General features: G+C 52.0%; 2 protein-coding genes across 2 annotated transcripts; both read right to left on the bottom strand.

Moving 5' to 3' along the window:
- Positions 1 to 1,081: 1,081 nt before the first annotated feature.
- On the bottom strand, positions 1,082 to 1,794 carry LOC119306608 (zinc finger protein ZAT7-like). The gene has a single exon (XM_037582785.1). It carries the CDS (start codon positions 1,684 to 1,686, stop codon positions 1,273 to 1,275), a length of 414 nt encoding a protein of 137 aa, XP_037438682.1. The 5' UTR covers positions 1,687 to 1,794; the 3' UTR covers positions 1,082 to 1,272.
- Positions 1,795 to 11,039: 9,245 nt separating this feature from the next.
- On the bottom strand, positions 11,040 to 11,813 carry LOC119306607 (zinc finger protein ZAT8-like). Its single transcript, XM_037582784.1, has one exon. It carries the CDS (start codon positions 11,738 to 11,740, stop codon positions 11,225 to 11,227), a length of 516 nt encoding a protein of 171 aa, XP_037438681.1. The 5' UTR covers positions 11,741 to 11,813; the 3' UTR covers positions 11,040 to 11,224.
- Positions 11,814 to 13,216: the final 1,403 nt, after the last annotated feature.

The raw sequence follows: 13,216 nt of genomic DNA, 5'->3' as shown, positions 1-13,216 counted from the left end.
CCCGCATGACTTGGGGTTATGCACTCTAGAATAGTTATAACTCGTGTATGGATACACAATTATTTCTTCTATAGATGCGTCATTCCTATAAATACATTTATATTTTTTTAAACAAGAAAGAAAGTCCGACCAAAACGTGTAGCTCCTAAGCCGCACCGGTCGATGGTCTATGTGGCTTTCCATCTCCCTCCACGAACAAGTATATACTTCTACCAATTTTTTTGACGTAAAACTGGTTGGTTGTGTTGAGCGCGCGACTTAAGGCCAAATCTAGGTGGGGATACAAAATTTATGCGGGTTATGGTGTATTGTCACATTTGTTTGTTTATAATATATAGAGTGAATTCCACTTTTTACCTTGTAGTTGTACATTTGTGACACATATTACCGCATTTAGCGAAAATTTTATCGAAATATCAGATTTTGGAGACTTTTAACACGGTTTTACCCCAGTTTTACATTTTCTTTGTTTATGGTCGATAGGATCGACATGTTGCGTCATTGATTCGTAAAAAAATCTGTAAGGATCGGAGGGCATCATTGGCGATCTTGTCCAACTTCTTTTGTCTATCTGTTCCATTCCTTGTGGCCGTCCACATATTTTTGGATCCGGAGCATCACCTCACACCTTACCTGATGGACACGCATCAGAAAACGAGGGTCCAAAGCTTTCAAAAGGGGTATTCTAGACGAATTTTCACTCGACGGGGTAATTAGTGTCACAAATGTACAAATATGGGGTAAAAAGTGGAATTCACTCTAATATATATAATTAGAGTTTTTGGACGTTTGCATGTTATTCCAAAGTCTAAACATTTGATGAAATGTTGTTGCCACTACTTCATTACTTGGAGGCCCAAGTGTATTTTGCTTTTCTGTGCAGACAGTTGGAGATGGTAGCATGTGAGTTGTTCGACGACTGAGTCAAAGACCCTCTTTCAAAGGAAAGTATTGCACATGGAATTCGTCCTCGCGGGGTTATTTATCAGGGTTGATCGACTCGACTCGTAGGCGACTCAGTTGGAACAAAATAACAAACGAATCAACGTAACATATATATAGTCTCTGTAATGAACGAATGAACAAGTCAGGAAATATGTACATGTACGTCAAAGTGAACGAATGGACAAGTCCCGAAATATGTACGTGTTCGTCAATATGGACGAATGAACCAGCGATCAACACTTACTAGTGTGCAGCAAATGTACAAATCCAATCGTGCACACAGGTGAACCAGTAAACCTACGACTAGAAAGAAACCAATGGAGCTAGCTAGACGAAGAGCTGGAGCAGAACGGGGGGTGCCTGCGCCGTGGTGGCGACCGCCTCGTCACGGTGCCGGCGCATGTGGCCGCCAAGCGCCTGCCCCATCTCGAACTCGAGCCCGCAGATGTGGCACTGGTGCGCCTGCTTCTGGTCCGTGGTCTTCTTGGTCGCCGGCTTATCGGACCCGGCAGCGAGGCCGAGCGCGAGCCCGTGGCGGCCGCGCAGGTGGCTTGTCCGGTGCCCGCCCAGAGCCTGGAATGACGGAAACGAGCGGCCGCACGTCTTGCACACGAACTCGCCGTCCACGCCGCCGCGGCGCATCTTCTTGCTTCGGTCGGCCACGGCGCCGAGGGCCAGCGAGAGGGAGAGGGACGAGGAAGCGCCGGCCTCATCTCTGTGATGCTTCATTGACGAAACCATGTCGTGGCTAGTCGGATATTTGCTCAACAAGAGTTCGTAGTTCTTTGCGGAACGATGGAATGGGAGAGGGAGACGAGAGATGGATGCAGTCACTCGGAAGAGCTCGGAATTGGCTGTGGATGTGGCTCGGATCGTGCAGGGTTAGCCTTTTATAGTGCTAGCGGTGGGGACTGGCTGGTACTAGTAGCTACCAGGTACATCGCTTGTGGACGGACCCCCGTCTGGCTCGACGACGACTTGGAGCCCGTCGCGATCGGCGGCGACCTGGCTATAGCGCAGGTCTGGAAAGATAGAACCTTCTCCTCTGCTCACGTCAGCTTGAGTAATTGCTTAGCTTGCTCCCAGGTAGCCCGTCACGCGGTTACGTGCATGTGGACACAAGACCATCTACAACCACATATGATAAATATGACCCCTAAAACGTTTACGGACATGTTTGGACACGTCCGTGGCAATGATCAGACACTTTTTAAATTACCACAACTACATCCAAACACCTTATACTAAATCTTAATTCCATACAGAAGCATGCAAACCAAAAACCTACTTACGACGTAGATTACCTAGCTACTTCTCGTCAGAAACGTTGACTATCTCCATTGCCCAGCTCCGGGTACATGGACGGCAGCTGCAGCTCCGGCTCCTCCTGCTGCTCCGCCCCGGGCTCCTCCTCTATCTCTGCGTCAAGTTTAGCAAAGAGCGCATTGGACACCGCCCGCTCCTTACGGAGAAACTCCCGGTTAGCCTTCTGTTAGAATAAATCCGAGGTACGCGGTTGATCATCCGAGGAACAAGCAATCACAGACAATGACGACACCGGGATTTGTTAACGAGGTTCGGCGAACTCGCCTACTCCCTGGGGCAATGACTACGGGCGCTCCTCCCCGAGATACCGCAACACCGGCCACCCAGGCGCCGGCACAAGCCGCCAGCACCCCCTTGCGAGCCTGTCGCTATCTAGTCGTCATGGGTTACAACGTGGGGTGCCTCCTCATATATAAGAGGCCAAGGGTACAACGTGTCCGGCTCCGACACTACAAGTATCCTACCCACACTACAACACCAAGTTCAAGCGTAACCCAACTAGTACAAAATATTCGACACAAACACACCACATTCACATAGGCCTCATCATGGATGGACTCTGGGATGGTCTGCAGTTCCATCATCTTCGCGTCTTGGGCGACGTGAACTCAGCCTCCGCCTCCTCCATGCTGACTCCCGAGCAGGCTGCTTCGCCTCGTCCTCCTACGAATCCGCCACCTTCATCGGCTCTGGCAGTTGCTCTCCCTCCTCCTCGTCCGGCTGTTGCTCCTCCTCCTCCTCCGGCTCCGACGAGTCCGAAGTCAGCCCGACAGCGATGCAGGCGGCGCGCCTCGCCTGGATCTCCTCCGTGATCTGCCTCCGACGCTCTAGCGTGAGTATAGCGTACATGGTGATCTTCTGTCGGACCATGGCGATGCCGGAGAGCGTGGGAGAGTGGGGGAGAGGAGACGGATGGGCTCGGGTTGCGGTGCAGAGAGGAAGGAGGCGGGTGGGCTAGGGTTGGGGGACGCCGGTCGGCTTAAATAGCCGGATTTGACCTCGGGCAACTAGCCGGAGCGGCGCCACGCGGCGTTCGCACAACAGTGGCGGAGGTGACGTCCGCCGGACCGCCGCGTTTCTGAGCGATTCTGCATGGGACACCATCATTAGTCCTAAGTGGCGGACACGTCCGGACACGCCCGGGCGCCCCATATCCGCCCCATATTTGGGCTGGATATGAGGGGTGCCGGTCAGCCTGGGCGTTTAAAGCCCGTTTGAGGCGCCCGACTGAATCGATTTTTTGTGATCGGTCTGCCTGCCCGGATGTTTAAGGCGGGTTTGAGACGCCCAACTGTGGATGCTCTGAGGGCCCGTGGAGTGGAACGCACGAGGTCCATGTCTGGGACGAGACTTGCCTGCGCCCTGGGCGTGCGTCCATCTGTGCTCCCGCGTACGTGGCTTGATTTAATTATTAGAACAAAATAAGGCCCAGGCCCACCCCGTTAAAATCGGGGAGGGGGGGGGGTGATTAGATTAGGTAGGAAGAAGGAAAAAATAGCCATAAAATGAAGTGGGAGCACGAATGGAAGCATGGGAAGGGAGCAAGCAAACCTGATTCGCATGTCCGTCGTAGTTGGCATTAGTTGCTGCACCGATTTGACGACCATTCTTTCGCCAAAAGAAAAAGTGCGCGCATACGATTCCACACTTCATTCTTTTCTTTTACCGGGACTGTTCCAAATTTCTAGTTGTGGCTCTTCCTATGGAATTTATCGCTATACGAATGGCTTGCACTACAACACGGTAGAGATTTGAAGGCATCCAAAAACGCCTTTGAAAGGCCAAAAAATGCCTGCAGAGATGTAACACGGCGTTTTAGAAAAATGCTAGGTACGATTGCGAAGGGAAAAGCTTGTGCAGGCACTTTTGAAGAATGCCTCCGATGCTCAGCCTATGTAGGCTCTTTCTGAAAATGCCTCCGATGCTCATGACTTACGAGGGCATTTTGAAGAACGCCTCGACGTGTCTTCGAGGGCGTTTATGAAAAACGCCTGTAAACTGCAATAAAAACAAACACTAGGTCAGTCGGAACAAGCACGCCCGCTGAATGCATGCATCAGCAGCATCACTCCACACGCTGAAACACTGCTGCTGCTGGGCCTTTCTCACATACACACAGATATCATCCTAGAGCACACATGACTGAATACCATCCTTTCCGCTATCAGTCTATGTATGAGAACTGTAAGGCACATAATGCGGCTCTCCTTTTAAACCGGCCAAATTTTAGTTCGGCAAGCGGTATGGGACTAAATAAATTGCAACTTTGTTCTGAACGAGAAATAGCTCACGCAAAAAATGAAAAACGCGCATACCATGACTCGAACCATCGACCTCCGGTCTTTCATAGTGAAGTTTGCCGACCAACTAACAAGTCGGCTTTCTTGACGGTACTGCACGCACTGCCTTAATACGATTTCTTCATCTGCCACGTCAGTCAAAGGAGTGGAAGCCCGTACGGGTACATATATTCCATACACAGACTAAATCGAAAATCTAACCGAGATTTGGAGGCATTTTTCTCCAGAGCGCCTTCAAGTGTGTGCGGGCAGTTTACAATACGCCCCCTAATCTTTGATATATTACGGCATTTTCTGAAAACGCCTCTAAATCTGAAGTGGTGTTCTGCAAAACGCATCTCAAACTGTTACATATTGCTGCACTTTTTCAAAACGCCAGTAATTAAGCATCTTTTTGAGGCGTTCCTCACAAGTGCCTCCTAACAAGAGACATTTGAAGGCGTTTTGTTCGGAACGCCTTTAAGAGGGGTAATCTAAGGCACTTTTTTTAATGCCTCATAGAAAATGCCTTTGTTTCTTAACTGTGTTGTAGTGTTGGCGCGTTATTCTAAATTCTCTGCCACAGTCCACAGCTATGGAATTTATCTCTTATCATGACACACGAGCGACGCGCTCGAACGATCGTCGGTGTGCATGCATTACACACGCACGCGTGTGCATGTGCTTGTTTTTCACGGAAATGACTACATATTCTGACTAGCTAACAGCAATACGCGCTAAATTAGTTCTTTTGCACGGCAAGCCATGACCATGCGGAGACCCTCGACAGATCCGTAGCGACGACGCGGATCCAAGTCAATTGCCATTGGCGTGACGTCCATGTTCTATAGCTTATGACATACTACATCTCTATCCTTTTCTCGTCATTCCTCTCTTCTAGTCTCATTAGTGTTCCTCTGCCCCTCTCCTTTCTTTTCAAAGTTGTCGTCAAGTTCCTAATATCCGCGTTCATGCAACACAAACTCTAGGGGCCATCATGCACCAATAGGCGTGTCACTAGTTTTCTTAGATGAAAGTCGTAGGGAGCGCCCGGTTTTATATATCATAAAGCCCCATGAAACGGATCCGGCAAAAATTCACAACGTTCACTCGTTCACAGAGTACAAGGAAACATAAATCTATTTTTTCGCGACATGAAAAATAAATCTATTGGGGATGCCAGCTTAGAAAGATAGTTAAGCAAGCACCGATTCGAGTAGCACAAGAGGGAACAACAACGGCATATTACCCAAACAAGGCGGATCCGGTGCCCTCCGCGCACCCCCCACACCACGGCGTCCAAATCAGGCACCACGTAAAGAAGGAGGTGCCGCCGGCGATCCCGAAGGCGCGTGGACACCTCCCGCACTACCTCGATGGTCGTGACGGCGGCAACTCCTTGTCACCATGGAGCATCATGTCGTCCGGCCAGAGAGCGGCCAGGGAGGCGGCGCGGCAGGAGCGGTGTGCTGCGTTCGGCAAGTCCGACGAGGCATTCGCCTGGGTTCGCACGGACCCCGACCTCGCGGAGGCCTGGACCCTTGACCGGTCGCTGACCCCGCCGAGACGACCGTTTGTTCAATTGCACTTTTAAATGTTTACGGGCATGGTTGGATGAACTGCTCCCATGTCATTTTTTGCGGACACATCGGAATACATCCACATACAAATACAGTGTTCGTTTTGAACATGCCCTCAGCCACGACTAGGTAACGTCAGCACACACACTCATGCTGTCTACGCGGTACCATGTAGCACGCACATGCAGGCCCCGGCTCTTGAGACATCTTCTCGTTGAGTGCAAGAGCACCGCACACCAGCTCGCTAACTAATAGATTTAAAATGGCAGCAAATGGGACAGATATCTAGCAAGCACGAATAAACGAATAAAACGAGTAGGTTGCAGTTGCAAGCATGCGCAAGCAAATAAATCGAGTAGCTTGGGTTGACGCGCGCGTCGGTGCACCGTCCGGAACTGCCTGTGATTAATTCATTGGTTGTCCCCATTTTTGTCACGTCCCGGACGGCTTTTTCGTGCGAACCAGGTGCCACCGCGTCGCCCCAGCTATGTACGTAGGTCGTGTTGGCCGCACCGTCGGCTCCGAAGCTAGCTGACAACTTGGTATGCGTACGTCTCTCTCGAGAGCGCTGGATCGCGCCCTGGCAAAACCGCGTACACTACCGGCCGGTTTGGGCCCTGCCGTTCTCCACATGAATCCAGGCTACCCGTCCGTATACGCAAAGTTGTTGCTAAAATGTGATGATGGGCAAAGCCATTGATGACCGATGAGTACAAAAAGGTTAAGAACATGACCGATGAGTACGTTGTACAGACCTGGTTTCATTAAAATTAAAAATATAAATATTTAATTAAGCTTCATTTCCTTGCAAGAGTATCAACACGGTCTGCCGTAAAAAGACTTCAAGCTCTGCATTGTGTGTACTCTCCGCTTCTAAAATAATTAAAGTTTTAGAGTTGTGCTATGATAAACTTTCTTAAGTTTGATCAGCTCTACAGAAAGATTTACTAAGATCTACAACATCAAATACACATAATACGAAAGTATATTTAGTAAAGAATCTCATGAGACTGATTTATGCTATAGATGCTAATATATTTTTAAGAATTGATTGAACTTAAATAAGTTTGACTTAGGTCAAAATTTTGGAACTAGTTAGGCCGCTTATTGCCTTGGCTCAGTGGTTGGGCATGCGGTTGTGCAGCCTAACGACCCGAGTTCAATTCCTAGAATTGACAGGTGATGCACGGGGGTTTTCCCCCGTTTATTGAGGATCAAACTTGATATGTGTTGGAACCTATCATCAAGAAATATCTTGATACTCATTTAAAAAAATTCTGAGGACCATATATATCTTGGTACTCATACTAAAATGGCCGTATGCATCCCTGGTTGGTGCGGAGGCCGGGAAGTGAAAAAATCTCTCCCATTTTATAGCAGAAAGAGCCTTGGCTCAGTGGTTGCGTATGTGATTGTGCAACCCAACGACCCGAGTTCAATTCCCAGAATTGACAGGTGATGCACAGAGGTTTTCCCCCGTTTATTGACAATCAAACTTGATGTGTGGTGGAACCACACATCAAAAAATATCTTGATACTCATTTAAAAAATTCTGAGAACCATGTTTATCTTGGTACTCATACTAAAATGGTCGTATGCATCCTTAGTTGGTGCAGAGGTCGGGAAGTGAAAATCTTCCCATTTTTCTTAGATCAATTAAAAAGAGAACCATAGAGGAGCCCGGGTCGTCCTCCCCCTAGGGCGACTCGGGCGGCCAGAAACCTAGCCGCCGCCGCCGCAAACTCCCTCCTCCTCTCCCTCCGCCGCCGCCAGAAGACGCCAACGGGCTAAGCCCGGGGGCCGACCGCGGTGGCGGGGGATCTCCTCTCTCACGCGTCTCCAGGGTGGGGCGGACCCCAAGGCGCGTGGTGGCGCGACCGATCTGGAATCTGTGGCACGGCATAAGGCCGGCCCGTCCTCGGACGGCGATGGCTTGGCGCGACGGAGGCCAGGGCTGCGGGCGCTGCGGATGGCCCTTCAGGCGGCGGTGGCGGCTGCTGTCAACGGTGGCTGGCTTGGCTGCGGTGGCGTGCATGCTGCCTTCAGATCGACGACGGCGGTGTGGAGGGCCTGGTGGTTTCATCGACGGCACCTCCAATCAGACCTGTTCTGAAAGGTGCAGCCGACGGTGGTGGTCATCTCTTCCGTCAGAGGTGATCGACCTGAGGCTGGGTGTTCGGATCTCAGAATCCGTCATCTGGCACCAGCTGCGAGTCAGGAAGACGTAGTTGCCGGTGAAAACCGAGCTGACGACGGGCGATGGTGGCATTCCACGTTGTTACCTTGATGAAGGCATCATCATGTGACTACCGTCGACCCACTCGTATTGCTCCGGGGGAAACCCTAGGATCTGGTGTTCCAGACCGGACGATGGCGGCACTGCGGTGTCGTTTCTCTCTTGGGAGCATCGTTTTGTGGAGCAGCGCTGGAAGTCAGAGGCAGGAGGTGGAGCGGCTTCGACTTGCACGGAGGTTCGGTGGAGACGTCAAGTCATGCCTGACCGACAGGGGCTACGCTTGGTCATGCCTGGTCGGCAGGTGCTACGCACGACAGATCCTCCAAGGGCTTCAAGTTGTGTCGGCTGGTGGTACTTGGCAGCATGGCGCTGAGGTATATCAGTGGCGACCGCGGCGTGTTCAGCTGCTTGCGCGCAGGGAGGAGGTGCCGTTGGGTTCCGTGGTGGCGTTGACGATGGCTGGACCGAGCAAGGTTAATGCATCAGTATAGTTCTGAAGATGGAGCGGTGGCAGTTGGCGGCGGCGGCCTTTGAGAGCACGCCGGACCAGTGTGTGCCCTAGACCCAGCAAGTGGCTAGGTTGAGGTCTCAGGTCTTAGATGTTAGGCTTGGCTGCGATGTCTATTTGGTATTAGGCCCGGGCTATCTGCGCCCCTTCATCAACTGGATAGGTGTAGCGAAAGTTTGTTGCTTAGACGGCGGCTTTAGTCTTACTGTTGTATGACTTTGTAATGTCTTGTGAGAATAATTAATAAAGTGGTCGTATGCATCACCCAGATGCAGAGGCCGGTGGTCATCCTCCTTTTCTAAAAAAAAAGTTAGACCGCTTTTACCCGGCGCTCCTCATCCTTGGGCCAAAAAGCTGCACGGAGATGGCGTGCTATACACCCTGGTCGGTGCTCTTCGTATCTGAACTCAGGGTGGAGAGAACCTCATCAAACGACATGGAACTCTTCTTCGGCAACTTGATTCTCTGCGGTTAGTTCTTTTCTCGACGAGCGGGTCCATGTTGATGATCACGTAGGACACGAAGGAGAGTGGATAGCAGACCGTATGAGGTACAGTTCTGTGCCATTTGGACCATGTCAATGTTGTCCGTGATACTGAGGAGATACATGGATCAAACCAGTATGGAGGTGGTGGCGTGCAATGGCATGAACCATTATAGATAATGCATTTACTCACCATCAAACCTCTGGTCTAGTGGAAGACCATGGCTCTTCGGATTTGCTTGCGAGCATTTCCACATCCCAACTGCAAACAAAGAGAACCAAGGCGATTCCCCTTGAGTTCGCTGTGTTTTGTTGCAGATATCTCATTCATGATGATCTTAATGGCAGAATAGGAGGCACACATAGGGAAGATCGCCGGGGGAGACGTGCTGAAGTTGGCTAGATGGCGATGGTGGTGACAAGGGAGCTGGCCACTGGAGGAGGCACGCATAGCGAAGATCACCGGGGGAGACGTGCTAAAGTTGGCTAGATGGCGATGGCGATGACAAGGGAGCTGGCCATTGGAGGAGGCGTGTCTGTTTCGAACAATGAGGACGAAATATCCAGTAGAAATCGTGCTTTAGGCTATGGAGAAGGAGGAATTGGCAGATTCGGTCCAACAATGGAAGTTGGCGGTAATACAAATCTTGTGTTTGGGCACCTCCTGGCCCAAGGTGGATGCGGTAGTGGTGGTGATGGTGATGTCATGACCGGGGATGCGAGACATGCCAATTGTGCTGGACGGCGACGAGGAAGCAAGACCGAGGAGGAGGAAGGGGATACGGGAGATCACGCAGCTGCTTCAACGTTCCTCTTGGTTCTGCAAGGATCCGCGCGCTCGTCATCAACTCGGGGTAGCAAACGAATGAGTGTATTGTCAATGTTGAGTCGTTCTCACACTAGCCATAATGGAGAGTAAATTACACTAGTAACATAGACGCTACCCTGGGCTATGTGCTACCTCCATAGTGAGTGTTATTCTAGAAAGTTCCTCAATCTTGTGCCTGTTCCGGAGCGCCAGAAATCGACTACCTACCCATTGATTGGATTTCTTGTTCTCCCAGATCCAATAGAAGTTTCAATGAGTCATTGCCAACTGCTTTAGCAGTAATGATCGAAAGCAGCAGAGGTTCGGTGATCAAGCTCTCAGGCTACTCATAGTGGGGAGTATCATATACTAGTATCATGCATATGATATTATCTTCATAGTGCATAGTATCATAAAGTAGTATCATAGATGACCATATTTATTGTCATGCATAACAGAAAAGTAGCATAGCATTTAACATGATACGGTATCTACCTATGTTACTCTAACCCTCTCTCCTTCTTCTTTAATTGTGTGTCACATAAGCATGTTTGCTAGTCCCAAGTGCATGTTACCAGTTACTATTGCCAGCCTCACTATTAACATAAGTCTGGTGTCATACAAAACTTTATTTATTAGGTTATAGATTCATATTATTTTGGGATATGTGACGTTGGAGTAACTAGTTAAATTACTTAATTTATCTCTCTCCTCATTAACTCATTGCATAATAGACAAATTTGCTGAGTTGGACCCGATGTTATGTTGAACTTACTCCCACTATGGCCAGTCTCATAGCTTATATTGCGATAATTTGTCAGTTGCATTTAGAGCAAACGAATGTGTCTTCATTATGTACACAAGTGCATGTAAACCTCAAGTCAGTCGGTTAAGAAAGGGACCGATCCAAAGCAAATATCCACCAAGAACGAGAACTCTAACCAGCAAAAACGTACTCTATACAACGTTGAACAATAGTGAATCTATCTGATTCTAAAGACATGTACAAACACTCAAACAGGTCCTGAACTAACAAGCATTGAGATCCAGCTAGCAGGCTAGACGAACAGCTCGAGCAAGACAGGCAGCCGGTCGGCGGCGGCCTGGTGCCCCGCCTCCTGATCTGACACCGCGAACCACCGGTCGAGCGCCATCTCCTCGCGGTGCCGCCGCATGTGCCCGCCGAGCGCCTGGCCCGTCTCGAAGCCCAGCCCGCAGATGTGGCAATCGTGCGGCTCCTTGTCCCCGCGCCTTTGCCGCTCCCTGATGGCCCTGGCGACGCCGACGCCGAGCTCCAGCCCGTGGCGGCCGCGGAGGTGGCTCGTCCGGTGCCCGCCCAGCGCCTGAAACGTCGCGAAGGCCCGGCCGCAAGTCTTGCAGACGAACTCTCCCTCCCCCGAAGTGACCACCACCCTCCCCCGCCGTGCCCTCTTCCTTGGCGCTGCGGCCGCTGCCGCCGGCGCACAGGCCGAGTTGTCCGACGTCGTAGTCGACGCCGAGGAGTCCGTGCTGAGAGACAGCGCCAGCGACACAGCTGGCTCCTCCTCCCTCGCGCGCTTCATCCCCGCTCCCATGGATTTGCGACTCCTCTTGATGATCTGCTGGATTTGCGTTGATGTAGTTGTGTGAGAGGATGAGAGCTCGATAGGAGGAAGGATGGATGGATGGGTCGGCAGGGAGGACGGCCGCACTTATATATAGGCTCTGTTGGTGGAATGCGTGTTGCTGCCGGGTGAGCTTACGTGTGTGCCCAGTTGGTGGGGGCTGGCCTACCTCTGGCTCTGTGGACCAATCGTTCGAAGCCACCGCAACGTTCGCGACGTGACGGATAGGATCGGGCTCCCGGATATATCAGTCGTGCGTAGCGCAGCCGAACGTGTGGTGCGGAGTGGCGTCAGATGTCACGCCACAAGGCGGGTGGCGGCGCGCAGCTGTTTAGTTTCCAAACACTCTAGATTTGAACAGCGGAAAGGCCTGGAAGGTTCTAGAGCCGGGGAAAAGATCTTTGAATGGCGCAAGACTATTCAGACTTGTGTGTGCTGCATACGTACTCCGTAGTTTCTACTACTGAAAAAGGGTTTCCCCCGCTTTGTATACAAAGCAACCAACCAAACCATAAAAGGATAGATGCTAGGGCGGAAGCAGCACAGACACGCCCAAAAGAAACGACAGAGAAAGAGCAAAATAAACAAATGCCGACAACGGCGGATCAACAAAAAACGAAGAAGTCTCGCAATCGCTGCGCCCACCGGAATCTACCCCTAGGCTCCAAGACTCCGAAGCGCCGGCACCTATCAACACCTCCAAGAAGGATCACGACGATGACGACGCTGCTGCCAAGGGTTTCCCCCAGTACACGACGAGGCGAGAGGCAGGGTAGCCCCCGACGCCCTCCCGGAAGGTCAGGTGGCACCCTCAAGCGCCACCGCGCCGGTGTCGGCCACGCCGACAGGGGTTTCCCCCGATCCCAACCCGCACCTCGGGTGCTCTGGATCCATCCACCAAACCAACCACCACCCTGCGCCAACACGGCCATGAAGCCCCACGCCGTCTCACCACGGCACCATGAAATGAGGGCAGTGCGGCGAAGGATCAGAGCTGGGACTAGAGCATCAGCACCATCGGCACGCGGGAGGGCCCCACCTCCACCGTCAGCGACGGTAGCCGTCCGGACGCAATAGCAGGAGCACACCAGGCCCGTGGGCCCACAGGCCCGGCCGAGCCCTCGTGGGCCCGTAAAGCTTCCGCCTTCGCGCTGCTGCCGGCACGTCATCGGCGCCGACGCCCCATATCCGAACCGCTCCTCCTCCTCACCGCGCCGCAGACAACGAGGCCACGCCGAGGGCCGGCCCGCTAGGGGACCCAGATGGGGCCCGCCGGGCCCATATCTGGGCGGGGGCGCGACGTCAGTCACCCAGCACCACCACGCCGCCCCGCCACCAAGGAGCAGCGCCGCCACCACATCTGTCGCCAGCCACCCCGCCGGGTCACCGGACCGCCGCCAAGCCGAGCGATACCGCCGCCGCCCCCCTGTCCCGGGCCAGGAGGAC

The sequence above is a fragment of the Triticum dicoccoides genome, chromosome 5B (assembly GCF_002162155.2).
Source record: "Triticum dicoccoides isolate Atlit2015 ecotype Zavitan chromosome 5B, WEW_v2.0, whole genome shotgun sequence".
NCBI lineage: Eukaryota > Viridiplantae > Streptophyta > Magnoliopsida > Poales > Poaceae > Triticum > Triticum dicoccoides.
The sequence above is the reverse complement of the archived record's forward strand: the minus strand, read 5'-3'. Positions and strand labels throughout refer to the sequence as shown.